Source organism: Onychostruthus taczanowskii, unplaced genomic scaffold (assembly GCF_017590055.1).
Source record: "Onychostruthus taczanowskii isolate IOZ18803 unplaced genomic scaffold, ASM1759005v1 scaffold61, whole genome shotgun sequence".
Classification (NCBI taxonomy): Eukaryota; Metazoa; Chordata; class Aves; order Passeriformes; family Passeridae; genus Onychostruthus; species Onychostruthus taczanowskii.
Window position 1 is genome coordinate 6,685,134 of NW_024503790.1, and position 27,788 is coordinate 6,712,921.

At 42.0% G+C, this 27,788-nt stretch overlaps 1 protein-coding gene across 7 annotated transcripts in view; it reads left to right on the plus strand.

The window, feature by feature from the left end:
* Window positions 1-27,788, plus strand: part of KIF1B (kinesin family member 1B) — a 78,853-nt gene that overhangs the window by 17,601 nt on the left and 33,464 nt on the right. For 3 of the 7 annotated variants that reach the window (XM_041419603.1, XM_041419608.1, XM_041419604.1), the window contains exons 3-21: window positions 2,586-2,662; window positions 3,765-3,944; window positions 4,298-4,363; window positions 5,130-5,308; window positions 5,981-6,092; window positions 6,202-6,279; window positions 6,437-6,502; window positions 7,424-7,499; window positions 7,798-7,876; window positions 8,165-8,307; window positions 9,445-9,486; window positions 11,841-12,052; window positions 13,070-13,149; window positions 13,515-13,590; window positions 15,960-16,039; window positions 17,072-17,178; window positions 17,635-17,718; window positions 17,883-18,063; window positions 18,434-18,506. In XM_041419603.1, the coding sequence (XP_041275537.1) occupies window positions 2,586-2,662; window positions 3,765-3,944; window positions 4,298-4,363; window positions 5,130-5,308; window positions 5,981-6,092; window positions 6,202-6,279; window positions 6,437-6,502; window positions 7,424-7,499; window positions 7,798-7,876; window positions 8,165-8,307; window positions 9,445-9,486; window positions 11,841-12,052; window positions 13,070-13,149; window positions 13,515-13,590; window positions 15,960-16,039; window positions 17,072-17,178; window positions 17,635-17,718; window positions 17,883-18,063; window positions 18,434-18,506 (1,991 nt within the window). Of the gene's footprint in view, window positions 1-2,585; window positions 2,663-3,764; window positions 3,945-4,297; window positions 4,364-5,129; window positions 5,309-5,980; window positions 6,093-6,201; window positions 6,280-6,436; window positions 6,503-7,423; window positions 7,500-7,797; window positions 7,877-8,164; window positions 8,308-9,444; window positions 9,487-11,840; window positions 12,053-13,069; window positions 13,150-13,514; window positions 13,591-15,959; window positions 16,040-17,071; window positions 17,179-17,634; window positions 17,719-17,882; window positions 18,064-18,433; window positions 18,507-22,488; window positions 27,289-27,788 lie in introns of those variants that run through there. The other 4 variants (XM_041419607.1, XM_041419609.1, XM_041419606.1 and 1 more) reach the window with 3 other exon arrangements.

Genomic DNA, 27,788 nt, shown 5'->3' on the forward strand with positions numbered 1-27,788 from the left:
TTTGTTTCCTTGGTCAGCGGAAAATACAGCAGGTTGAGAAACATGGTACATAAAATCAGTGTTGCCAACTCAGTCTAATCTCTGCATCCCTATTTCTTTTTTCCCAATTTGGCATATGAACTTTTAGGATAAAGCTTGCCTGTACTATAAGAAGCCTTTTAATTTCTTCAGAAATATCCATTAGCTTGCTTTAAAAGTAGCTAGATTTCATGGCTTTTCTTGTCCCTCTGAAGATGATGCTTGGTGCAATAGCTAACTTCAAGTGAGGTCAGTTATTTCTGTTTGAATTCCTAGTTTCCTAGCTGTCTCATCATCTTCCAGGTGTTTTAATCACATTGCTGCCTGCCTGATCATTGGTTTTAAACCCAGACTACATCAGACATCACTAGTCCTGGCAGCACCCACCTGGTGATCCGTGCCCCAAATGAAGAGGGTTTCAGTCCAGCTGAAATCTGTTGAGATTGTCATCTTCTGTTTTCTCATCCAGTTAACTCTGCTGGATTCATTTGTGGACTGAGAATTGTGAAAATGGAGGCTGTAGCCTGTGTGCAAGAAACAGAAACAGGGATGAACAGACTTCAGGCTGAGTGCAGCGGCTGTGTCTGGATCCCAGTGGTGAGGGGCAGCATGCAGAGTTCCTGGCAGCTGGGAGGCTTTCTCTGACCCTTTCCTGCTGCAGTGGAAGGTTTTGGCCAGGCAGCTGCATTCCCAACCTCTGACAGAGCTGCTGTCTTGCACATTAAACTCCTTTTCCTGATACACTTCTCAAGATATGCTTTGCAAAAGCATGTACCCTGAAAAGTGATTTTCAAAGTAGTGAGCTGGACATGGAAGTCAGCGTGAAGGGCTGAGGAAAGTCTGTCTAAGAAAATAACAATAATAATAATAATAATAATAACAACAGTGGTTTAAAAAGAGAAAAAAATGGAGCAGAATGCAGTGACTTGCATAAATCAGAGCCTGGACTTCACTTTTCTCCAACATGATGGATCGAATTTAGGTTGGAAACAAGAAAGGGGAACTAATGGCAACTTTGTAGTGCCTTTTCAGACACTAAAGTGGAGATTCTATTATTTGTACTGCTTTTTTTGGGTGGGGACTTCCAGATAGAAGGCATTATGTCTCCCTTACCTTTCAGAGCCTTGATGTTAAATTTTTAAATGGAAAATTGTTGAGTTTTAGCAGTGTGAATATCCTGCAAGGACAGAACTAATTTAAGTTTGGGGCAGGGAGCTGTCTTTGGGGTTTGTTTTTTGTTCTCTTTAGGACTGGTGGAATAGTGAGTGGAGCTGTGCTGCTGTTCGGGCAAAGCTGTAAAGGGAAGCTGAAACCATGGATGATTGCTTAGGTTACAGTTTGTTCTGTGTTGATGCCCGTGTTGCTATCCAAAGCCACAAGCATTTTTGGCAATTTGATACTGTGCTGGTGCATATAATTCATTGGCTTTGCATGTCTGTCAGGTTTTTTAAGGCAAGAATGTCAGCACAAGGTGCATCCAAGTGAAACGGAGTTGGCCAGGAGAAATAGAGTAGCAACTGTTGCTATTTGCAATCCAGACAGTGATCTTTTCTCCACACTGTCATTTTGGACAGCAGCCCTGCTCAGGAACACAGCCTCTGGTAGAGGAATGATTTGATTTTAATGGGGATCCTGTAACCATGTTTTCAGAGATTTCAGTGAAACAAGACGCTAAGTTCATGTTTGAAATGGTAAGAGCTGTGGGTGATATAATTTTTATTCATCACAGGAGGAAAGAGAGAAGCTCCAGTCTCACAAAGCATAAGCTAACTGGAAGAATATGTGACAAATAAGCATCTTCTTTCTAGGGTGTCTGGTATCAGGATGTAAATCATCCCCAGGAAGACTGCTGACACCTTTGTATGGCTTATTTCCTTGTGGACTTTATTTGCACACATCACAGTTAGTGTCTCACTCCCAGGGGCAAATTGCTGCTTTAGGTGCAGGGGCAGATGTGTAAATCCAGGGTGGTTTATCTAATACCCTCAGGACTATGCTTTTTTGCAGTCCTGCTTACACAGATGGTGTTGAAAACAGCTGCTGGAAATAATAGATTTAAGTATTTGCACCACTGTAGTATCAAAAAGAAGGAAGCAGTAGAGATTCACATCTGCAACAAGGGCTGTGCTTATAAATTACCCTCCTTGGAATACAGAACTACAGGCATTGTGTGTGCCACTGCAATGACAGCTGGATCCATTGTGCATTGCTCCCTTGCAGGCAAAGGTTATACCAAGCAGTTTTGTTGCTGGGAAGGAAAAAAACCCCGCAGTACTGAACCCACCAACCCAAAGGTATCTGAAAAAGCTTTTGTTGGTTCTGTGGAATGCACAGAATTCTGTTAAGCAACAGCATACTTCTCCCAGGAATTTTTTTCTTGTCTTACTTAAAATGAGTCCTACAGAAATAATAGTATTAGGAAGCAGTGAGTCTGTTACTACAGTCTTCCTACTCATATGCCATGTGGCAACTTTGAATACTCAGACTCACAGATTGTGGGTCAGCCAGCTTATTAATTATGCTCCTAAGTGTCAATTTAGCTAAGAGTTTGAATTTTATTCCTGTAGGTATTATCAACCCAAAGAATCCTAAGGAAGCACCAAAGTCCTTCAGCTTTGACTACTCTTACTGGTCCCACACATCGGTAAGTGCTTTGACAAGAAGGCCTGGTTTTGTTGTTTGGTTTAACATTCTCTTCTGATCATGCCACCCCTGTCAGATGTTTCTACACAGTCTTTCTCACCCACATTCAGGTTAAAAGCTTGACATTGTATGTTGTGTTTCCCTGTTTGGGTGAGAGCAGAAAGCTAAAACAACTTGTACATATTCGAAAGATTACTGAAAATATTCTCCAACAATGTCCTGTTCTAAATATTTTAAGGATGCACATGTGCCATGGTAGTTCATTTTTCCTCTTGGACAAATGACAGTTGCTCGAGTCCTTACAGTTCAAGGGGATACATGGTATGGGTTTTGTTGGCATATCTGGAAAAGGCAGCACAGTGATCCATGTTTCCAATAGCTGCAAAAGCAATAAATTCTCATCCAGCTTCTGTGCCCCACCCTCCTGTGAATCGGTGCTAAGCTCTCACTGACTTCCAGTAATTGTTCTCCAGCAGAACTGTGTTGTTCTGCCACCTCCTCCTCCCCTGCCTTGTTTTCCAAAAGATGTACAAAGAAGGGATAATGCATTTCTCTAAGATTAATTCTAGTAACTTAGATGGTGAAATAAGATTTAATATTTCTGAGCAAATTTGTGGTCAACGAGACTGTTTTCACAATAAAATACTCGCCTCTCTTCCTGAGTTTTTCAGAGCAGCCATGAAAGTTGATTATAGCCCAGTCACAGGAACATTATGAACAGAATGCATGAAAACTAGCAGATAAGCAGCATCAAGGAACAGAAGAGGTCTGATAAAATCTTGATCCCGACGTTAGAATGTTAGCACAGCTAAATTTGTCCTGATTTCAGGAGCAGGTAATGTTAAAATACAACGTTTCAGGAAGCAAGAGAATGCTAGATTAAGACTAAGATACACTCACAAACAATGCAGTGACATTGTCATTGTTGTTCTTCTCCATCTTGTTCTACCTTGGGAAAAACCTGTGTGTAAAAATGGCCTCATTTACCTCTTCCTAAGGGATTGACCCACAAGACAAAAGTATTAAAAAAACCACTTGCTTTTTGAAATCTTACTCAAATGATAGGAGAAGTCTGTATTGATGCTGTTTTGGTGTCTTTCCAGCCTGAAGATCCCTGCTTTGCATCTCAGAGCCGTGTGTACAATGATATTGGGAAGGAGATGCTCCTGCACGCCTTTGAGGGCTACAACGTGTGCATCTTTGCCTATGGCCAGACTGGAGCTGGGAAATCCTACACCATGATGGGCAAGCAGGAGGAGAGCCAAGCAGGCATCATTCCCCAGGTAGGACCCAGCCCAGAAAGGGCATTTGGTTTCTGTAGCATCTTCAGACACACACTTGTGTTCTGTATTGCAGTAAGAGTTAACAGAACTAAGGCTTACTGCTTATGTTACAGTACAGAATAATGGTATTGGTGAAACCTAGAGCAATTGCTGAGATACTAGACAAAATAAGGGTGATAGTGGTGTAGGACTGAGATGAATTATCCTCCCAGTGAGGCTGTGTGTGGTTGATGCATTGGGTTAATTTTCTTTCACTGCCCTCATTCTAAAGCCATTTCCATTACATGTCCTGATAGTTACTTTTTACTTCTCAGTAAAGACTCATTTCTGACTTGGGCTTAATCTCTTTCCAGCTATGTGAAGAGCTGTTTGAGAAAATCAATGACAACAGCAATGAGGAAATGTCATATTCTGTAGAGGTGAGTGTGGTGAGGGATCAAAGAATGTCTGTGTGCTGGACATCAAACTGAGCTTAGGTGCTGGGTTATTGATGATACGTTAAGATGCTGATTTCTGATTAGTTTTGGGGTTTAAATTTTTGTTAAGGCTTTTTGTCTTTTCTCTTTTGAAACAAATGTAAAAATCTTTCTGTGACTCCTTTTTACCCTCAACAAAAACCCAGTGTTCCTTACCTGTGTAGTAATCCTGAAAAAAATGAAGGGCTGAAAAATTTAGAGATGCATTTACAGATGTTTTTTCTTTTTTACTAATAGCTGGAAGACTGCATGTTTGTTGTCAAATACTATAGCCATGATTTTTAAAATCAAAAGTTTCTTCTGCAGACAAGAAAGATCAACTTTTTTGCCTTCTTAAGTTGGCTTTGGTGGCTCATAGGAGACATTCCTTGCAAGAAGACTCCTTTTACCATCTGTCTTGTTTGATGCTTGTGATGTGTCATATTAAAGCTGTTAAGGGGATTGTGGATTCCAGTGTATAATTTTTCATTACACACCAGAGTTTCTGAAATGGTTGAAGGATCTATGCATGGATGCAGGGCCTGCAGCTTATGTCAGAGGTGTGATGTAGGAGACTTTTGCCTCTGCCAGTGTTTAAGCTGTTAAATGACCCGAGACACCCGGAGATTTCCTGTGGTGGGCTGGGGGAATTTCTGCCACTGGCACTCTGAAATGCAGTGGAGGTGACCTTCAGAAATACTGAATTGTCTGTGAAAATTCCTGTTTTCAGGTGAGTTACATGGAGATTTACTGTGAGAGAGTCAGAGACTTGTTGAACCCGAAGAACAAAGGGAACTTGCGGGTGCGAGAACATCCTCTCCTTGGACCCTACGTGGAAGACCTGTCCAAGTTAGCAGTCACATCTTACACAGACATTGCAGACCTCATGGATGCTGGGAACAAAGCCAGGTAAGTGATGGGCTGTGTTATATATTCTTATCAGTGTTATGCATTAGCACGTTAAAAAAACCTCTTGTGAGTGAGGAGCGTTATTGAAATAGGCACTGATCAATGCTGTTAAAAGCTGAAATTGCTTTGTGTGCTGAACTAGTGCTTCAAATCAATGTGTAGACATTTAAAGATTGCAATGACTTCAGATACAGTCTAAAAAATTATCTGGCATTTACTTCTGCCTTTGCTGTGTACTCTGTCACTATCCTAGTATAAAAACCTATGTGAATAGTCTCCTCTTTCCTCAGTTCAGGTGGTCAGGAGTAAAGTTGGCATTCCAGCTTCAGTTTCTGGTTCATTATTAATTGTTTCCATGCAATCTGTTGGCTTCATTCAGCAGTGTGTGAGAAGGACTCACATAAATGCTGCTCAAGTGTTCTTGGGTGTTTGCATGTAAGATGGACTACTGAGTACACAGACTGAGAAAGCTCTGTTTAAACAGTGATGAAGATGGGAGTAATTCAGGAGTGAAAAAGTGAGAGTTTGGGAATGATACTAGGTGTGGCTGGGTCTTGGTTACAGGGCAGCACATCGCCTGTGCAGCCTTTTGCTCTCATTCCTCTGCAGCTGCATTCAGCCCTGCAGGTAATTGTCCTTTTCTAAACATGCTCATATCTGTTCATATTTTAGGACTGTGGCAGCCACCAACATGAATGAAACCAGCAGCCGCTCTCATGCTGTGTTTACAATTGTCTTTACTCAGAAGAAACATGACACAGAAACTGACCTTTCCACGGAGAAGGTGTGTTACAGATAAGTGGCTTTCTGGCTGTTTTTCACTGACCTTCCCTGCAGTGACTGTAGTTCTGTCCTTGCTCTCACAATCCTGTTCATGTGCTTTCTCCCTTCAGGTCAGCAAGATCAGCCTGGTGGATCTGGCTGGGAGTGAGCGAGCCGACTCCACCGGTGCCAAAGGAACGCGGCTAAAGGTGCGGGGCTGGGGAGGGCACAGGCATCACGTGGAGGCTCTGCTGGACAGATAATAAGTTATAACTATGGGAGAAATAGTTGCAAACCTGAAGACCTGAAGAGATTCATGGTTGAATTGTTTTAATTACTATATAATACTGTTTTTTCTTTTCTCAGGAAGGAGCAAATATAAACAAGTCTCTCACAACTCTGGGCAAAGTTATTTCAGCATTGGCTGAAGTGGTAAGTAGAGCATTTCCTTGCCTGCAACAACCTTTGCATAACTGGTCAAACGGAAACAGTAAAATCTGTGGAGTACAGCAGAATCATTTGCTGTTCTTGGCCTTGCATTCTCAGCCCTATTAGCTGTGTGTATTTTGATAGATTAATAGAGTTGATACTCTTCTGTGGGTGTCACACAGGCTGTCAACAGATGGAAGCATTGGTTTGTTTAACTGTGAAGAAGCCTTGCAAAAGAAGCCTGTGTTTATGTTGAAGACCTGTTGACATAGCAAGTTTTTAGACCTGCAGTGCAGTAATTTTATTTTTATTTGAAAGAATAATTTTAGAAAACTTAACTGCAGCTTTGTTGTTAAAATTTATAGGAAACACCAGTGCAATAATTTGATTCACTGGCTTTCTTTGCAATGGCAAGACTTAATAATGTCTTAAGTAAGCATATATTGATCCAAGCAAAATGTTGTGGGTTTCGGAAAGCACTTTTTGTACTCAACTACTATTAAAAACCCCCAAAGAAACAAAACAAATAAATTATTTTTGTTCCTTTTAAAAGTGAGTCAACACCTTGGACAGGTTGAATATGCTGAAGTATTTTTTAGATGATTTTTTAAAAATTGAAGTGATTCTCATTAATTTGGCTTTTTAAGAAAAGGAAGTACTGTCTGACATGGAAACAATGTATTGATCTATGTTAAGAAGCTCATTCTTCTTCTTCTTCCTTTTTCCTTAATGCTTTCAAATTAGGATAACTGCACCAGCAAGGTATGATGTCTGAGTAGGAGTAGATGTTGGTTTCTTTGCCTAGTGTAAGGTTTGCTGCTTGGAATTGTGTTAGAACACAGAATTTAAATGTCAGGAAGATGTTCACATCTTTCTTACACAGAAAATCCTTCCTATTTTTCATATTGTGCTGTTTGTTTGTAGAGCAAAAAGAAGAAGAAGACAGACTTCATACCCTACAGGGATTCTGTACTAACGTGGCTTCTTCGAGAAAATCTAGGTATGCTTGATTTGCCTGTGCCAATATGAAAAGAAAGTCCCACTGAATTTCCTGACTGCTTTTAACTCATTTAAATTTGTATTGAGTATGAGGTTAAATATCTTTACTAGCCAAATCTGAGTCGTCATAGTTCCACCTTATGTTAATGCTATAACTCTTTCCTGTGGTTTTTGTATGTTTATTAGTACTTTAGTTGAATTCTATAATTTATTGAAAACGTTGATATTTGGTAGGTAGGGAATGCCTGGAGTGTGCACTCCACAGTAGTTTGATCTAAACTCTTGCCTGTTCACTCTAGGTGGTAACTCCAGAACTGCAATGGTCGCTGCTCTCAGTCCAGCAGACATAAACTACGATGAAACTTTGAGCACTTTAAGGTACTTTCTCTTGCTCTGGGATGGATATGGTAACTGTTTGCTCTAAAGGCCATGCTTTGTCCTTTAAACCTTTGCTTTATTGTAAGTTGAACTTATCTGTGGGGAAAAAGACTCTACTGGCAAGAATTCAATTACCCTACAGAGGAAGCAGGGATTTATTGCCTACTCTTCTGACATACAGCTGCAAGCGAAATGTCTTCTGTGCTGCTGCATTCCTGTGTTGCATACAAGTTGTGTGTAATCAGTTCCATGTTTGTGGTAAGGTTTCACTGTTTTGTGTGGTTGCAGATATGCTGATCGTGCAAAGCAGATCAAATGCAATGCTGTTATCAATGAAGATCCCAACGCCAAGCTGGTGCGGGAGCTGAAGGAGGAGGTGACAAGGCTCAAGGATCTCCTGCGTGCTCAAGGGCTGGGAGATATTATTGACAGTAAGTGGATTAAACACACCTCACTGTCCTGGGCTTGGCCTCTGGCAGAGGAGGGAGACCTGAGCCAGTAAGAGAAAGGGATTTAAAACACAGATTTTAAATATAGGTGCTGATATTTAAGTTTCGAACGTGATTTTAGAAGTGGCAGCCCTTTCTGTCTTTGAACAACCATCTTAGGTTTGTCTATGGAGTTGACAAGCCACCTTCAAGCTCTCAAGGAAAGATATGGAGTTTGAATTTTCCTATTATTGTACAAATGTTTTGTGTAATAGAACTTGCACATTCCAGAGTTGCTCTGCTGAGTTATGGAGAGCTTTTTGTCTGGCTGCCAATAAAAGAGCTGAGATACAAAATCTCAGTTTCATACTGAGGAAAAAAGGCATCTTTGCTTCCTCCTCAGAGGGTTAACGTTGTTAGTTGATACCTGGCTTCAATGCCATCCTTGCTCACAAAAGAAAACTATGGCTAATGTTAGACAGTGCCCTGAGTGACAAATCATTTGTCATCGTGAAGTAACTATGCAACAGCTGCTTGTGAATAACTAATGAATCCTTTTGGGAGATTTTGAGTTAGGTTGGCAGAGCAGTGTTGTACTGATTTGCTTTGCCAGCAACCTCTTAAAGCACTAGAACACACTTGTGCCCAATTTCTTTGTCTTCATTCCAAACAAGACAAATGAACTGAAATTTTAGCTGCTACATTCTTCTGTAATATGAACAGTGATTTAATTCCTAGTGAAGGAAATGCCCATAAAAGCACATAATGTAGTCCAGTGGATTAAAAGCTTCTTTGACTAAAAAAAAGGTGTTGCACCAGTTTCTGATTTTTCAGACCTCTTTGTTGGTGAAGCAGAAGTCCTGACATAGTCACAGACTACTAAAGACATGCAACATATATCTACCTCTTTGTTTGCTTGGTTTCAAGAGAATGGGGCCAGAAGACAATGAAATACAAGTGTTTTTCATGCTTGTTACAGTCTGTGGGGTTTGATTCTAAATCCAAACTGAAAAAAACCTGTGTTACTGAAAACTGTGTTTTGTTTCTTTAAACATCAAGTAGTATTCTCTTCCCTTCCTATGTCACTAGTGAACCTTCAGTTTTGATCCTTCTTGTATTTTCCCTCCTGCTTCCTTTCAGTTGATCCAATGGGAGATGAATACTCTGGAAGTGGAGGCAAATGTGTGTATTGTGTGGTTCTCTTTTTAACCTGCTTCCTCTGGGTCAGCTTTTAACAGAGCTTTGCATGCCAGCATTTCTCACAGGGAAATCCCAGACAGAACACTCACTGGAATGAAGTGCAGGTTCATGAAAACCAGCCTCACCAGCACTTCTTAGATTGAGTCCACAACCAAAAAAAGTGCAGAGTTTGAAGTGCAACATATGTTCATTGTTACTTTCTGGCAGAATACAGAAGGGAGAGTGGTAGTTCTCCAGTGTGTTTTCATGACAGTGCACGGTTTAGATTTGAACCAGAGAATCTTTCTCTCAAATCTTTCCCCAGTTACTCAGTTCCTGCTCACGTAGCTTCCTGGCATTTTAGCAGCTCTTTTCCACTTTGAAGTATTTGCTTTAAATGTTTCAGTTGATGAACTCAAGATGAAGTATTACCACTTCCTCCTGGACACTGCAATGTATTTTGTATAATCATTAAAAAAAAAAAGAAAAAAAAGAAGGCAGACATCTTACTGATGAAGGTCTGTTTTTTTGAGGTTAAATCAACTTGGTTGCAGTTGATTAACTTAACAGGGCTAAAACCAGTCAGCAAAGAGCATTTTATTTCTCTTGGTGTTTGCTTCTAAGAAAGAGGAATATATGTAGTCTATTGCAAGGGAAGTGTACTCCATGTAAATTTTGAGTTCATAGGCTTTTTAAACTCTTTCAGTCAGTCTTTTTGACCCTCACTCGATATCAGCTGAAAGAGATCTGTCTGAAATTTCCTAAAACTGAAGCTCCTGGTGGTGTAAAGACTCGTGCTGGCCTGTGTGACATTGCGATGCTGCCTGCAGCGTGCGCACGTCGTGGTGTGAGAGCTGCGGCTCCAGGAGCAGCGTGCATGGGCCTGAGCGTTCTGGTTCTCTGTGGCACAGCCACTGTGGAGCTATTGCAAGTGCCACTGCCTTTCTCTTCAGGAGTGCATGGCCTTTTGAGACTTCATCCTGCTCTGTCATGCCTGCTTTCCTCATCCTGGCAGCATTCCCTTCCCTTAACCTGCTTCTCTTCTGTGCGACTCCCAGCCCTGCCTCCCGGATTTGCAGATGGTGGTTTTCAAACTGACTCGGGGCAGTCATCAGCTCCCTGAGGCTGAAAGAGCAGGTTGAGCACGGAGTGAACTAGGGCATAAGGCTGACAATGGCAGGATTGTTCAGGGGAAGAGCAGAGGAGATGTAGGAGGACAGGGAAATTTATGCAATGTCTGGGGGAGCATCTCACTTTTGTAAGTGTGATGCCCCTGTTTATAACTTGCAGGGTCTGATTTGACCTGTTTCTTTCCTGAAGTAACTTATTTTAAAGCATTTGTCTTTGAAATTAAATTTTAAAATATTAAAACTGAGCTATTCAGTTATCTGATATTTTCATATGTAGAAGATTTTTCTTTTGGTGTGTGATTATTCTGAGGATATGGCTTACAGATGTATCCAAGAAGCCAAGTTAAATTAATATAAATTTCCCTTGTATATTTGTTCTTAAATCATTCGGGCAGCTTTTCTTATTCTCTGGCTTTCAAGGCAGCATTTTCAGGCCTGCAGGTTTTCAGACTACAAAACCTACCTTGTTAAATTTTGGAGGTTTTTAAAAGACCTGTCTTATTTAAACTAACAGCCAAAAAGCTTTGAAGCACCTTCTGAAGTGTAAGACCCTTATCAGATATTTTGCTGATCAGATGTGTTAGATTTCCATTTTTATTCAGATAAGGAAGGTCAAGAAGAAGCAGCATAATGATGTTGTTGTGAACTTCTGTCTTCTTGTCCCTGTCGTGCACTGACAGGTGATTCACATCCTCTCTGGTGAGAATTTGAGAGGAAGTTCATTGTCCATGTGCTCTGGGTGCTTCAGCAGCAGAACCACTGCTGTGATAAAGATTTACTTAATCATCATTTCACACTAAAGGGCTCTGGAAAAGAATGTTTTCCTGAGCTTAAGGGGTTGGTGTCTCAGACATCAGCCCAAAATGTCACTAATCTCATGAGGATCTCAATTTGGTCCTGCTCTGAGCTTCAGGGTGCTCAGGTTAGTGTTCAGTGAGGAGTAGGATGGCTGTTTTTTGCCAAGGTGTAATTTAGTTTTTCAAGCTTTTTGTTTAGAAAGGCTTATGATGCAGTGTTTCCTAGTGAACCTCAGGGTCTGAGTTATTATGTTATTGCTGCTAGTATTAAAAGATTTGTTTCAGAACTGCCATCTAAAAATTACAAAACTTGCCTTGTTGCTGCTTAAATGCTTTCCTCTTACACTGGTATTTCCTTCCTTCCTTTCTTCCCTTTTTCCTCCTCCTTCCCCATCTTCCTGCCTTCCCTCTGTGTGTGTCTCTCTCTCAGATCTGAAAGATTTTCAGAACAATAAGCATAGATACTTGCTAGCCTCCGAGAATCAACGTCCTGGCAATTTTTCCACAGCCTCCATGGGGTCCCTCACTGCATCTCCATCCTCCTGCTCTCTCAGTAGTCAGGTGGGCTTAACATCTGTGTCCAGTATACAGGAAAGAATCATGTCAACACCTGGAGGAGAAGAGGCCATTGAGCGTTTGAAGGTGGGTGTGAAGGAGGCTAAAGAATCATGAACCTGAGAGGACTTCCTTTCATAAATATCTCCTGTGTCTGCAGAAATTGTCTGAAACCCACTTGCACCATAAAGAGGGCACTTAACTGCAGTGGGCTAGAAACTGGATTCATTCACAACCTTTCTGGTTAAGATTATTTAGGTTTAATTGTAGCCTGGAGCCACAATTAAATTATAAATTAAATTCTTGATTCTTATTTGCAGGTCATCTGATGCAGTTGTAGTTATGGAAAATTTGATCATAAGTGTAGACTTAGAGGCCTGGTCAGCACTAGTGTGAGCCAAGTCTGACTTGCAAATGCACTCAGCTGTCAGAAAACCAAATTACCCCCAAGTTGAAAAAAAGGAAGAAGAATAATCCTGCCACTGTTGTCTTGGCCCAGCCCCCACAGATTAAAATGTGAAGCACAGAATAGCATGTTTGGGCCAGACAAAGGCAGCCTTGTCCCAGTGCTGCACGGAACTGAACCACAGCAAAGTGCATCACAGTGAAGTATTTCTTGATTTTTATGAAAGCCCCCCGGTGTCCAGGGGTGGAGGCGTGGGCAGAGCTGGCTGTGGTGAGGCTCTGCCACATTCTCATGTTTGCCCATCAGACGCTGCCACAGGGCTGAGCACACTCTGCATTTCCCTTTCCTATTGGAAACCCTCCGTTGCCATGGCAACAACAGTGTGCTCTCTGCATTTCCTTGGCAGTCAGTTACTGAATCATGTCTGTAAATCAGATTTTAAAAAAAAGGGAAATGAGTTTAGATGGTTCAAAATAAAGTCTGACCGTGGTTAGATATGAAGTAATCTTTTATTCTCAGTTTGCCTTCAGGACTATCTGCCCTTTTTAAAATGAAGGGAAACAAGCAAGAGTTTTGAGGTGCTAAGAATGCATTTTATATGTGAAATTAATTTGAGGCCTAAATAGAGCACAGACTTCAATTGCTTTGTGAAGAACTTTGGGAAGAATTGTAAAACAGCTTTCGGTATTTTCTCACAGGAGTCTGAGAAGATCATTGCAGAGCTGAATGAAACATGGGAAGAGAAACTGAGGAAAACAGAGGCCATTAGGATGGAAAGGTCAGGAATCAAAAGTGCTGTGGTATGGATGGTCTCTGGAAAGTGGAAAATGGAGAAGGTTACTCTGTTCAAGAGCAATGGAGAATGGTGTTAGGGATGGTTCTGCTGTCCCTTGAGTCAGATGTAGAACAGCAGGGCAGCACTGGGAGGAAGTCCTGCTCTTTCCTGGGTTTGTCACAGTTAAAGTTGCTGTTCCATGGGCCACTCTCAGACTAAAGTTACCATCTTGCCCTGGTGTGCCCTGAGGTGGTGACAGTCCTGGGTAAGCTGGTTCAAAGTCTAATACAGTAATCACCTGGCTTTCATTACACCTTACTTGTCTAAGAAGCCTAAAATGGGGTCAATATCTTCTTTTTCTCTCTCAGGGAGGCATTGTTGGCAGAAATGGGTGTTGCCATTCGGGAAGATGGAGGAACACTGGGAGTCTTCTCACCCAAAAAGGTAAAGAAAATTGCTAACTATTGCAGTTGTTTCCAAAAGGCTAAACGACCTGGGAGGAGGGTGATGAGAGTTGAACTGTTTTGGATCTTCCTTTAGAAGATGCTGTGCTGCAAGGAGAAGCAGCTCCTTTTGTATCTTGACTCAGTAGCAAATCAGAAGGTGCTGTGTCTTAATTCTGTTGCCATTTCCTGCAGTAGCTCTGTGTGACCTTTGTGTGCTCTACCTGCTCTTCTCTGAGATACCCAGAGGAGATGTAAGGCTTGTTTAGATGCTCTTCTTTGAACTGTTTGTTAATCCTTCTTCCCCTTGGAAAAAGGATGGTGATCTAATGAAGCTGTGAACACAGGGGATGCAAGGGAATATAATAATTCAATACTTGCCATTAGTTCTATTTTCTGAAATTTGAAAGAAGCAGAACTGAGCAGGAAAAGGGCATAAATCAGTGTAAGTGTAAAATAATTAGGTTAGCAAAGAAATTGTCTCTGCAGGTAAAGCAGAATTATAGAAGTACAAGGAGAAAAAACCTACTTTCTTTTATCTTAAAACTCTTTGAACAAGCAGCATGGGTAATATTTTAGTGTGCAAGTGTGTAGTAAACTTGATCTGGGGTTAAGCAGGGACCTCTTCAGAGGCACTGCACAGAAGTGTAGAACCCCAGAACTGGTTAAAGTGTTTAATCCTTCAGTTAGAATTGTGTTAGTCTGCAGTGCTTGGAGTTGGTAGAACTCCAGTTTGCTTTTGGTCGCTGCTCCAGGAGTGCCTGAGGTTTGTAAAGAGGCAGATTCATTGACTGTTCTTTGCATTTCTTTCTCTTATGTTATGGATCCTCGTCTCCTTTTAGATTTTTCCTCAGAGGCCATCAGCTCTTTTTGATGATTCTTTTGGTGCATTTTCAGCTGATCAGGTTTGTGTATAAATGCCACCTGGATAAAGTAGTTGCTTGGGTAATAGGTAGTATTTATTTTTACCTACATAGGATTTATTAGGAGAAGTGAAACTCCCAACCCAGTCCTGTCTGCTTCTGTTCCTTGCTATCCTTGCAGTTCCATTAGCTGTCCTTCTAGTAACTGTGGTTGTTCTGAAAATTTAGGAGATGAGAGCTTAGATAGAAAATGTGAAGTGTTCTGTGTAAAGACTCTACACTTCTGAGGTACCAGTATGTATCTCATCATATGCAAGGAGTGAACAGTTGGGAGTGCCAGCATCATCTCTCAAGCTGTGGAGCTTTATTTCTTACAAAGTATTCAAGTGGTGCAAGTTGTAGTGGTGTTACAGCAGCTGACTGTGTCTGGGATTTGGTTTCTCTCCATTTTTCTCTGGATTGAAAAGTTCTAAAGAGGTTCAAGTGCTGATTTGTGCAGTGAACAGCAATGGCAGCATGGAACATCTTCAGCTGCAGTTTGGGTCACCCCTGGATTTTTAGGGGTGAAAAAGCTGTATTTTCTCTCCCCCTTTCTGTCCTTATAGCTCAATCTTCCGTTGGGCGATTGACAATCAGAGTCCTTCATTCAAAGACAAATTCATCATGACTCTGCAGTAATTACAGCTTCTGTAAATGTAGTGCTGTTAAAAGCTCTCATAAGTAAACTTTTTTGCATCTGTGATGGTTGATGGAAATAGTGTTGATAAGGAATCTGAGCCAAATTTATCTATTTTTCCTAAATTTGTTCTGTTTGAGGATAACAAAGGGACAAGTGGCTTATTAACAGTTTTGTTTCTCTTTTATCATCTTTCTGCTTTACTTACGTTTAACCATTTTTGCCTTTTCTTTTGTGCTTGTGCTTACTGCCATCTCACTGGCTAGATTTTCACACCAAGGCCTTGTGACTTGTTTGCTGATTCCAATGGGGTTTTTTCACCAAAGAAGGTTGGTTTAGTATCTGTAGTGGATTTAAATTTAGAAGAAGTTTAGATGAAGAGCTTCTTAGCTGTTGGTATCAGAGAATATTGGTAGTTTTAGATTTTGTTTTGATGTTAGCAGACTTTGCCAAATAAGCACCCGACCTGTGCCCAAGAAAAGCCAAAGTTGATTCCATACCAGTTTCAAAATTTCACTGAAGCAACCTTTTCTACTCTTGGACTTCCCTTATCAAAGTTTACAGAGACTTTATAAGGACGACTTTTTCTCCAGCTGAAGCCTTTCTTCCTTCCATGGATTGATATTTTGGATAACTAAGCAATCTGAGCTGTATTTCACTGGTACTTTGTGATGCTTTGCAATACTTTAGGAGGTTATGTTTGAAAAAATCCATTATGAAATAATCTCGATACACGTGGCAAAACTGCTGGATTAAAGCTCACCCTCCACAGCTGCAGGAAGGAGCCTGAAAGCAGAACCTCAGTTCTTAATTAACTTTTTGTTCTTTCAGACTCCTCATCTTGTAAACCTTAATGAAGATCCACTCATGTCTGAATGTCTGCTGTACTACATCAAAGATGGCATTACAAGGTGAGAGTTGGTGCTGATACACTCTGGAGTTGCCTTCTTAGCTTGCTTGCTTAGTACACATTTAATGGATTCTGCATTCACAGATGTGAGATAAAATTTAATTGCCAGACTTCAATTTAAAAATTTATTTTATTCCAAAACTTATTTTCAAAACAGCTGGAAGGAGAGAGATTATTTTTATTTTGTTTTGGAGCACCAAGTTGTGTTTGGTTGCTTAGTTTGTGCATTCCTGGGGAGCAAATGGAAGAGAGTACACCAACAGGGGCTGGCATATGGTACTACTCCAAGGTGCATTAAGCCCACTGAAAGGAGTATCAAAGTGTAGAGAATTCAGCAGAGAATGATGACTAGAACAGCTTGGGGCTTAAGAAGTCATTATAAGTTTTGAGCCCAGCTCATTGGCATCAGAAATGTGTAAATTAATAAGTAGAGCAAATTCATTCCATTAGGATTGGAAATTAAGCTGTCTGTACCTAGAGTTGCTCAAACACTTGGGTTTGAAATGGACATACATCTTCGTGCTCCAGGGGAACAGCCAACCTCTCTGTCTAGATGCTGGATGAAACTGCTTGTGGCATCAAATTATTCAGCAAGAGCCTCCTGAGCCATTTGTGCTCCTTTGTTCAAGTGCAGAAGGTGATTAGTGGGAGGGATGATCCCTGTCTGCCAGCTCAAACACAGCACTGGAAGTTCTTGTTGGGTTCCTCCCCCCCTTGCCTCCCTTTCTAAAAGGAGAAGGGTTTCACAAGAGGGAAGGAATTGCATTAAACCTAGAGGTATTTGACATTTCAGTTCTCCAAGTGACATGTTTTAAGGGAGAGAAAACTTTTCTTTTGCAAAGCCGTCATCCTCCATTCACGGCAGAGCGGGCAGGTTCTCTGCAGTGCAGACTTAAGCGCTGGTCCAGACCTTTACATTTGAAGGGTAGTCTTAATACTCAGGCTTTCTCCTGGCTGTTTGTGGGCAGTGCTGTCCAGTGCAGAGCTGTAGAAGGTGTCTGGTTTGCTGCTGACACATCTGTGTTGGCTGCAGGGTTGGCCAGGCTGACGCAGAGCGGCGCCAGGACATCGTGCTGAGCGGGGCTCACATCAAGGAGGAGCACTGCGTCTTCCGCAGCGAGAGGAACAACAACGGGGAAGGTAAAAGAACCTGCTTCTCCTGACAGGGCACTGCTGAACCTTTCACCTTCTGTCACTCCCATAGCTGGCCAGGGAATCCTGTGATTTGGAAGTTTTCTGACCTCAAGAAAAGGATCAGTTTTGACTTGTTTTCTTGAGTCGTAGGGAAAGAAAATAAAATTTGTTTAGGTGATAATAGGTTCAAATTGTAGGCTGCAGTCAGTATAACAGTTAAATTCTGACCCTGGTTAACTATAGACATGAAAAAAAGTAGTTTCCAGCTGCAGTAAGTAGAGAAGTCAGTACTATTGATTTCCTCTTGGGTCTTTATTTTTAAGCAGCAAGACATCCAGGGATGATTGACTTCTTTGGTGTTAGTATGAATATAGGCAACAAATGACAGGCCTCTGGGACTTCCACACTTCTGTTCCTCTACAGGACTCTCTAAAGTCTCACTCATCAATGTTTTCTTTGTAGTTATTGTAACTTTGGAGCCTTGTGAACGATCAGAAACCTACGTGAATGGCAAGAGGGTTGTGCAGCCTGTGCAGTTGCGCTCAGGTAAGAAATGTTACCGTAGATTTTTTTATAGACTCTCTGTATGTGACATTGGCATCATTTATGGGGAATGCTAGGTGCTGTTTAGGGATAGTGTCACCTTTAGCTTTTAAATAGAACTTGGTATCATTCTTCTGTCAGCTGCAGTTTTCTGTTCCTATTTCTAGGAAATCGTATCATCATGGGTAAAAATCATGTCTTCAGATTCAACCACCCAGAGCAAGCACGAGCAGAAAGAGAGAAAACACCATCAGCTGAGACTCCCTCAGAGCCAGTTGACTGGACATTTGCTCAGAGGGAGCTTCTGGAGAAGCAGGGCATTGACATGAAGCAGGAGATGGAGAAAAGGTAATAAAATAACGCAAAATTTCAACCTGAAAGAAGGAAGAGTCAGGAGTAGGTTACTGGGTTCTGCCACATAGCATCTCTGCTACCCCTTGTGGAAGTTCAGAAAGCTTCCTCATTTTACTGCAGTGTTTCAGTGCTCCAGCTCCTTTAAAAATCACAGGTAAGCACTGGCCACTAACACTGCAGACCTTTTGGAAAGGGCTGAAATGCAGCTTGCAGGGTTTTACCTCAGTAGTACTGAGTAGTAGAGAACAGTTCCTTTTAATGACCTTTACTCTTGTAACTGTAATTCAGGAGACTGTGCATGTAGAGTAACACCAACAGGAAACTAATGACCTCTGACTACTTCTGTTCTCCTGTTCATCTTCAGATTACAAGAAATGGAGATCTTGTATAAGAAAGAGAAGGAGGAAGCTGATCTCTTGTTGGAGCAGCAAAGACTGGTATGTTCCCTTACTCCTGATTAACTATGCCTTTGACAAACAGTAATTCCTGTCCTTGCTTATCTGAAAGTTTAGGAAACCTGCTTGGGTTGTCTGCACAATGCAGTTCTCCCTTTGCTTTCAAATTCTTTGTGTCTACAATGAATTATTAGCAGTGTGAGTGAGCGCCTTCAGGTTAATTCAGAGATTGTGATTGACAGTAAAGAGGCTTTATAATCAATTCTTGTTGGGATAGATTGGATTTCTTGCAAGTAAACCTGAAAGAAGGGCATTTTTGTGCTCTGTTTTTTGAAGTTACTTTTCAGTAATCTAAACAGCTACTCTTTGGGATGTTTGCCTTTATTTTTGTCTTGGATCACCAGAACATACTAATTTTGTGCTGCCAAAGAGATTTCTAGAACATTGATACACTAGGTTTAGTTTTTGAATGATGTCTGAAAATGTTGCTGCATTGTGCATGTTTTAACCCTTCTCCCTCCCCTGCATGGAGTTCCTTGTCAGGGTCTTGGTGGTACACAAGCCAGTGGTGGGTTCTGAGTAGGGAGCAGTGTGGTAACTCCTTCAGAGCACTGGGAATTCCACCACTCCACGTATTTGTCAAATAGGAAGTCTGTTAAATTAAGTCTGATATAGGAAGACTTCAGTCTTCTCACAACAAATACCTCTGAAGTGCATTACAAGTAGAAATCCATGCAGTCTTCAAGCACCCTGTGAATTTGAACAACAAGACCAAACCCAGGAATGAAGTCTAGATTTCCCTAAGAAACCAGAGTCTCCTGTTTCTGCTTTAGCTGGTTGTCTTTAGCCAGAACACAAATGTAGTTGTGCCAGAATTCTGATAAAAATTTCAAACTCACAGTTCATGTTTGTAGTATGAGATGGAGACCACTGAAAACTGTGGGTTAAATGCATGCTGGACTTTGCACTGTAAAGGTCTTGCCCTTCTCCCCAAGCCAGAATGGAGCAAAGTACTGTGGCTTCCACAGGAAGAAGCTACATAATTTTTAAAAAAATTCCTATTACACACTTAGAGACTTCTGCATCTCTAATTATTTCATCACAAGGGGCTAATTTCTTGGATCGAGATGAGTGGCTGCAGACTTTGACCAAGGCAACCACCATTAGTTCAGAAAAAAAAGCTTAAAAGTGACTAATGTAATGTTTCATCTCTGGAATTTTATAGTTAAAATTTGGGTAGCAAAAAAATAGTACAGTAAAAATGTGAAAATAAAAATAGTTTGAGTATTGAGTAACTTTTGGCAATGTGTCAAATGAGATGCAAGTAATGGAATTCCCTCCTCTAAATTTTAGCTGACTGGCACAAGCTAAGCTATTGTATGAATTAAAGATGTGAAATTGGCTGTCTGGGAAGCTGCTTCCAATAAGGCTGCATTTATAAAGTGTTGTGAAGGAAATTTATTTCCCCAAATACTTCAGATTAAGGGAAAATTCTTTAGAGAGTGGAGTGGTTAATACAACAAAGATGCTGGTTTCTTCAAGTTTGTTTTGTTCTCACTGGTTTCAGTGAGTGGACAAAGGTGGAATGCTACCCTACATGCCACAGCAGTTCCTGAAGGACACCTGTCCTAGCTGTAAGGGATCATATCAGATGAGATCTTGGTCAGGGAGCAGTACCCTGCTTATCTCAGTGCTCCATGAGAATATTCCAGGTGACAGCAGAGCTTGCTGACACAGCTCACGATTTCTGTGTTGCTGTGTGCAGAGCCTGGGATGGACAGGGTTAGTGCATCCGTGCAGCCATAGCTGAATGATGAGTGGGAGATCTGGGAGTGCATTTCAGCTTGTGTACCTTCAAAGTGTTTTACATTGTTCCATAGCCAGCTGCAGTGCCAGGTTCTCTGACTTACTGCTGTGTAAGACTGATACTGAGATATAAATATTCTTCTTGGTCTAAACTGGAGTATAATCTCAGATGTAAGAAGCTAGCTAATCCTGTTTACCAGATTGCTTTGATTTTATGCTGAGATTCCAACCAGTCTGGATGTTTATTTGTTAGATGTGCTGTTTAAAAAAAATAAGCAATAGCTCTTGGCCCCCAAAATTGCCAACTAAAATATCTTTGCCTTGCTAGTATTACTAGGGAATAGAAGTAGTTGCTCTCCATTTTACAAATTGATTGTGAAAATGTTTGTAATAGAGCTAAAATGGTCATAATGCCTCTGCAGTGGCCAGCTGATATTGGAGTTTTGATTATAGCTGCACTAATTGGTGTGGGTAACCTCTGAGTGCACACAGGGCAATGCCTCAGTGTCTCTTCATCATTTTTTGATACGAAGACATGCTTTACCCATAAGTAGTTCTATAGCTTTGTAACTATCAGAGTCCTGTGGAACTTGTGACTTAATGTTGGAGTAGTTCATGTCTTGCCTTCCTGGTTGTATCCCTGAGTGGCCCAGCTACACTGGGGCTTCCTCCAGGGAACCTTTGCTTTCCACTGCACTCTGCAGTTTGCTAGATGCTGTTTCCTTAGGCCACAACTTTTGTCAGCTGTAAACTCACAAAGAGTTTCTAAACCAGTGTTTTGCTTATATTTTGACCTCAGTTAGGAGTTGGTTCTCTAGTACTGTTCTTAAAACTACATTAAGTCACAAGAAGCTCAATAATGTCAATCTGGTGCTGGCTCAATGACCTGGGTTTCCTTTGGTTTTAGAGTAAGTGGCTGTTACTGTTCTGGTTTCTCATGTGCTCTAAATCTCCACGTGGAAAACAGGGATGTTAGTTAGAGCTGCATTAGACACTGACTGTGTTGAAGGTGTTTGGATCACAGTAATACATAGGACTTCTTGCTTGTTAAAGAGATGTCTCAATCGGCCTTTAAAGAAAAGTGGTCTATTTTAATTCCTGGTTGCAGTAAGCAATGATGGATATCCTTAACTTGTGGTGGCAGTTTATCTGAACAGACATTCCTAGCATATGGAAACCCGAGGCACTGCTCATTAAAAATCATTTAGCAAAAGGTGGAAAACTTGTAATGAAGAAGCAAAGCGCATAATGCTTAGCAAGTGTGTGGAAGCTCCAGGCTCTAGGGTTTGAGAAGAAGACAAATCAAGGATATCAAATAGAAAATTCGTATTAAAACGATTAAAACCAGAAAGTCATTGCTCTGCATTCTGCTGAAACTCAATCTTCGGACAGACAAGACTGATAATGGTTTTTTTTTCCCTTTAAACTAAGCAACAAGGTGCCAAATGGAAAAAAAAAAAAATCAAACAAACCACAACCCACCTCTGAAACTCTGATTCTGGATATCCTTCTAGCTTGTAGCAAGTCTTGGAGTATGAACCACTGTCTTCGTCTGTCATAGTGGCACTTACAGTCCTTTTAACATTGAACCTTTCGGCTGCTTCTCTTTCATTTTTTCTTATCGTCTAACACTTCTCTGGCTGCTGTTGTAGTGAAATGGATTCTAAACTTGAGCATCCCTGCAACCACGTGCAACGTTACTAACCAGTGTTAACCCGACTTACTCTGGCTGCTCATGACATCTTCTGTGGCTGTTGTGCTCACCTTCCTGGGGAGGATTTGCTGAAAGAAGCAACAGCAGTCACCAAGGCAAATGCGTGTGGTGGGGATTTGCATGTCTTTGTAGCATGTGTGAACTGCAGTTTACACTTGGTTTTAAGATATAAAACCCGGAACTTGGTTTTAGTCGGACTATTTAAAGATTTTGGAAGGGTTTGGGAGGGAAGAGTTCAGATTATCAGCTATTATGAGATGACAGGACTTAAATATAATGTCAATCTTTATGTAGTGAAGAGCTCCAGTTTTGGCAGTCCATGACTCTTGAAGATGCATTTTAATGCCCTAACACTCAGTCTTCAGGGACCTCCTTATCACTTATTCTATTTTGATTTTTGATTTAGTTTTCTTTGCCTGCTACTTCTTGTTTAGCTTTTCCATTTTCTTACAATTTTAATTTTGGTTATTTTGGGGCCACTTCTTGATTTTTGTTTTTCCAAAGGATGCAGACTCTGATAGTGGGGATGATTCGGACAAGAGATCGTGTGAGGAGAGTTGGAGACTGATCACTTCCCTGAGAGAGAAGCTGCCCCCCAGCAAGCTCCAAACCATTGTAAAAAAGTGTGGCCTCCCCAGCAGTGGGAAGAAACGAGAACCTATTAAAATGTACCAGATACCCCAACGGCGACGCCTTAGCAAAGACTCCAAATGGGTCACCATCTCAGACCTAAAGATTCAGGCTGTGAAGGAGATATGCTATGAGGTAGCACTCAATGACTTCAGGCACAGTAGGCAGGAGATTGAGGCTCTGGCCATTGTTAAAATGAAAGAGCTTTGTGCCATGTATGGGAAAAAAGACCCAAATGAGCGCGAATCGTGGCGAGCTGTCGCTCGGGATGTCTGGGATACAGTGGGAGTCGGAGATGAAAAGATTGAAGATGTGATGGCCAACGGTAAAGGAATAACTGACGTGGATGACCTAAAGGTGCACATAGACAAATTGGAAGATATTCTGCAAGAAGTGAAGAAGCAGAACAACATGAAGGATGAAGAGATCAAAGTTCTCAGAAATAAAATGCTAAAAATGGAGAAGGTTTTACCCCTGATAGGGTCTCCAGACAAAGCTCAGTCAACTGTAGCTAACGCCAAGTCTCCAAACTCTGCCGGTGCAGTGGATGTGGACAAGAAGGCCGCAGACGAGGCAAAGAGAAGCGAGAATGACGATCTTGCTAAGGAGGAGCGCGTGTCTCAGTTAATGGCAGGCGATCCAGCTTTCAGACGTGGGCGTTTACGTTGGATGAGGCAAGAACAGATTCGATTCAAAAATCTGCAGCAGCAGGAAATAGCAAAACAGCTTCGTCGACAGAATATGCCTCACCGGTTTATTCCACCTGAAAATCGCAAACCGCGGTTTCCCTTCAAAAGCAATCCCAAACACAGGAACTCGTGGAGTCCAGGCACCCACATCATTATCACCGAGGACGAAGTTATTGAGGTTAGAATTCCGAAAGAAGACGATAAGAACAAAGACGAAGGCAAAGAGAAAGAAAGCAAAGCTGCTTCTAAAGATCCGCAGCAGCTGTGGAATCTCTACGGCCCGCAGCGGAGCCAGGATCACATCCAGGTTAACCGGCAGCAGCTGGGCCCGCCGCCGCAGCCCGGCGGCCAGCAGCAGCCGCAGCTGCGCTGGAGGAGCAACTCCCTCAACGGCGGCTCGCAGAAGGGGCTGCGGCGCCAGGCCTCGGGCTCCTCCGAGGCGCTGCACAGCCCCGAGCCGCAGGGCTTCCAGCACAAGCGCCACCTGCACCAGCACCGCCAGCCCTACGGCGGCCACGGGGCCGAGGGCAGCGCCCCGAGACACACGGACCGGCCCGGCCAGCACGGCCCGTTCGTGACGCCCCCGCGCATGAGGCGGCAGTTCTCGGCCCCCAACCTGAAAGCGGGCAGGGAAACCGCGGTATGAGCGGCCCGGGCTCGGGGCAAAACCCGCTGTGCTCGGCCGGGTGAGGCCCCGCACGAGGCCCCGCACGAGCGCCAGGTACCGGCCCCGCGGCCCGCAGACTTGCCTTGCGCTTTTAACAGCATCCGTTGGAAGAATATTCTGAAAAATTGTAAGAACTTTCTTCATAGACTAGAAGACTTGGAGGGAGGGAGGTGGAGGGGAGAACTTCCCACTAGCTCATTTACCAAGTTTTTTGTGTGTGTGTGTCTTGAAGTATTTTTCTAATGCTGAAAATACTGTCTGGAACTTACCAAGTGCTACCTTCCTCCTGTGTTTTATGTAGACAATCAAAAGAGGAATTTAGTTTCTAGCATTGAATGTTTCTTGTGACCTTTTTCTTAGCAATAAGGAAACTGACCATCTGTTTATAAATGGATCTGGTTCTTCAGAACAATATTTTCCACTCTTAACTCAATTTTTAATAGTAATAATAATCTATAAACCAAAAGTTGTCGGCTGACAAGATATGTGTAGCTTTTTTATAAAGAAATTAAGAAGAGCTATTGGGTCACACTCCCTGAGTAGATGTCTCTTCTCCTTCTGCTTAAGTTCATAAATATTGGTATGAAATTGCTGTGACAGTTAAACCAGCCTGAATGGAATTTTATGTCAGAATATATATATAATGCTGAAGCAATTATTTGGAAATGAGCTTTTTCTAATTCCCGTTGTATCTCTAAATAGAATAGGTTTTAATTATTGTACTGAGACTGTGGGAAGGAACTAGTATTTTTCAACACTCTGGTGCACTCAAAAAGCTAATTCTTTTATGTTTTCAGCTTTCTCAGGCATGAGTCTGGGAGATGTTCTTGAAATAGTTATTCTTAGGAAGATTTATAAATCACTACTTTGCGTTGGCTGAATTCTCCTGTGAGATGGGAGAATTGAACTCTTTCATCTTAATGTGATACCTCATGTTAGTGCCTCTGGTCTTGGATTAAACTTGAATTCAAGACTTGTTTAATAAAGGAGAAGGTTGCTTTGAGGAGAAAATAAGATTAATTTCCTTCTCCCCACACTCAAAATGCGAGTTAAAAATCTTTCATGTCTATTTTGCTCTGAAGGGGTTTGCACTTGCAGGTGATTTGCCATAACACAAAGGCTTGCTGTTCCTGCTTCAGATTGTTCCAAGCAAATTACTGAAGAACTAGTGATTGAGGTTTTGTCTCAGTTGGAGAGTCCCAACCTGAATGATACTGGGTTACTTTCTGAGTTTCCAAAAGTGCCAGACAAAGTTGCTCTTACTTTGCAAAATCTGTGGCCTTAACTGTAAGCCAATAGAAATATTTGAGGACTTACTTTGCTTTTAAATTTAACTTGAATAAAATTTTAAAAACAAAATTGGACACTCTACCACATTTGGTAAGGTAGGTCCACTTTGCAGTGTATTTGTGCTGTTTTGCACAAGTATCCTGAATTTACTTGAGGTTGCTTATTTTTTTATAAAATATAAGCCCTACTGCTGATTGTTGCTTGTGTGTGGCTCAGCATAGCTGTAGGCGAGTGGCAAGTGTCTTAAGCTTATTTTCCATTTTTTTTGTCCTATCCTACTTCTCCCCTGCCTCAGCTGGGCATGTTGTAGGTGCTGTTACAACACACGTGCCATTTACATATCAGGTAATGAAGTGTCAGCTCCCAATTCCCAGCACATGGATCGCTGGTGGGATGGTGGCCTCTGCTGCAGGAGATACAAAGTTAGTCCTCCAACTCCTAAAGGAACAAACTGGTCTGATCACTTGGGAGCTTTGCTTTGTGGCAGGTTTAGTTCTGTGTCCAGATCTGGCTTTGTAACTTGCATTTGTCTCATGCTTTGGCCTACTTGAACAAAGGAAATAAAGCATGGCTTCCAAAAATGTCTTGATTCTTAAAGAAAAGAAGGCTTGTAGACGAGCAGTACTTTCTTTGAGCTTGAGTCCAAATTGCAAAATGAGTTTTGGGCTGCAAGTAATGTTTTGCTGTTTGTTTTATTTTAGAATCCCGTTTTAGTAGTGCACTGCGCTTGGGTTTTGTGCATGTCGAGCACAGTGAGTTCTTACACATCCTCAGAAAGGCTTGGACTCTGTTGAACATGCATGCCTGGGAAAAGCCTCTCAGTTCCGTGGGAATAGGCGAGGCAGACAGAGCTAGCCTGCAGGGGAAGGGCCCTGGGAGGAGCCCAGGGCAATCCCACTCCTGCCCCTGCTCTGGGGGATTTGCTGTATGAAATCACCTCGTGAGTGAGCAGGGAGTCACTCAGATCCACGGAACTGCGAGCACTGACACGAGACTAAAGCTGCTGCTGCTTGGTGCCTTAGTGCTGAACACTAAAATGTTTGTGCCAGCTTATTTCAGCTTAAAACTCAGAAAAGAAATCTCTGTAAATGCCTGGGTGGTGCTGGTGAGCACTGGGTTGCCATCAGTCTGCCTTACCCCCCTGTTTTAGTGCAGCGCTAGAAGAACAGCCCTGCCTGTTCTGCTGGGTTTGACAAAGCAGAAAAAGGACAGTCAGTGTCAGAATGAGCCCAGTCTGCTTCGAGGAAGCAGCTTCTTTCCTGCTTTTTAGGAGGATATTTAAGAATTTGATATGAATTGCAGTGCAGTGCTTCATCTGCTAAGGGAGGCAGTGTGAGAACTGTGGATCTCCTTGCACTATTCAGAAATGCACACAACTCTCACTCCAAATCCTGTGTTAATGGAGTTAATGAACAGTGAGACAGCTGCTTCCATTGATGTCTGTGTGAAAAGGCTTTCAGGGGAATGGAAATGTGGCATCCATGGTGGAAGTGCTCTTTTACTAAGTTCAGTTGCCTTTGCCAAGTGCTGCTGTGCTCTGACAGCTGGCTTGGATCCACCTGTGCCTTTGGGATGGCTTCTCTAGGACTCACTGGGACACTGGACTTGGGGCTGGGATTAAATGCACATCACTAATGCTCCTCACTCAGACTGACTCCAGCATCCTTCCTCAAGCAATCTGAATTTGGGGATCTGTCAGATTAGAGGATGCTATTTTTATCAGTACATTCAGCATAGTTTCAGTATCTTCCCTCACTGTGTCCTTTACATGTTGAAATTTGTTTTTTGTTGAAATTTTTCTTGGATACTCCCCATTAAATCTCTTCAGGAGCTGCCACATGAGAAATCTATGCTGTGTAACTATTTGTACTGTAAAGAAAGCAATGAGCTGCCTTTGAACTAAATGGGATTTTCAGATCTGTCTGTTGTTTGGGATTGTCTTAAGAGCAAGTATCTGCCTTGTGAAAAGCAGAACTGGTTTGTATTGTAACAAGTGCTCTTTCAATAAACTATGAAATACTCTTGTAAGTGTCAGACTTGTATCAGTGAAATGGAAATGAAACTTGACTGCGGGCTTGTCCCGCTTTTATTTTTTATCTTGGGGTTGGGCTTGTTCCAGTGGGGTTATAAAGGTTTCTTTAATTGTTCCTCAGTCTGATTCTTTTAAGTTCATCCACCCTGGTGTTTGTGCTGTTAGGTGGAATGCAGCAAAGCAGACTTGTGTCCATCTCAGCTTATTTCAATTCAGTATAAAAGAAAATAAGAGCTTTTTGTAGCACAAGGAACTGTAAACCATTCCCGTCTTCAGTGCTGCCCCATTGTACCATCCTGTGTGCTGTTTGTCTGAATTCTGGAGAAACACAGAGCTGGCTGTTCTCCCTTTATTTGCTCATTGAAGGCAAAAGAAATGGACTTTTCTGTGCACCTCAAATGCAGGGGAGAATCACACAGCAGCACCTTGGCAGCCAGCACGTCCCAGCTGCTGTGGCTTCTGCTTTAACTGCTCCAGTCTGGTCTTAAGGAGCTTT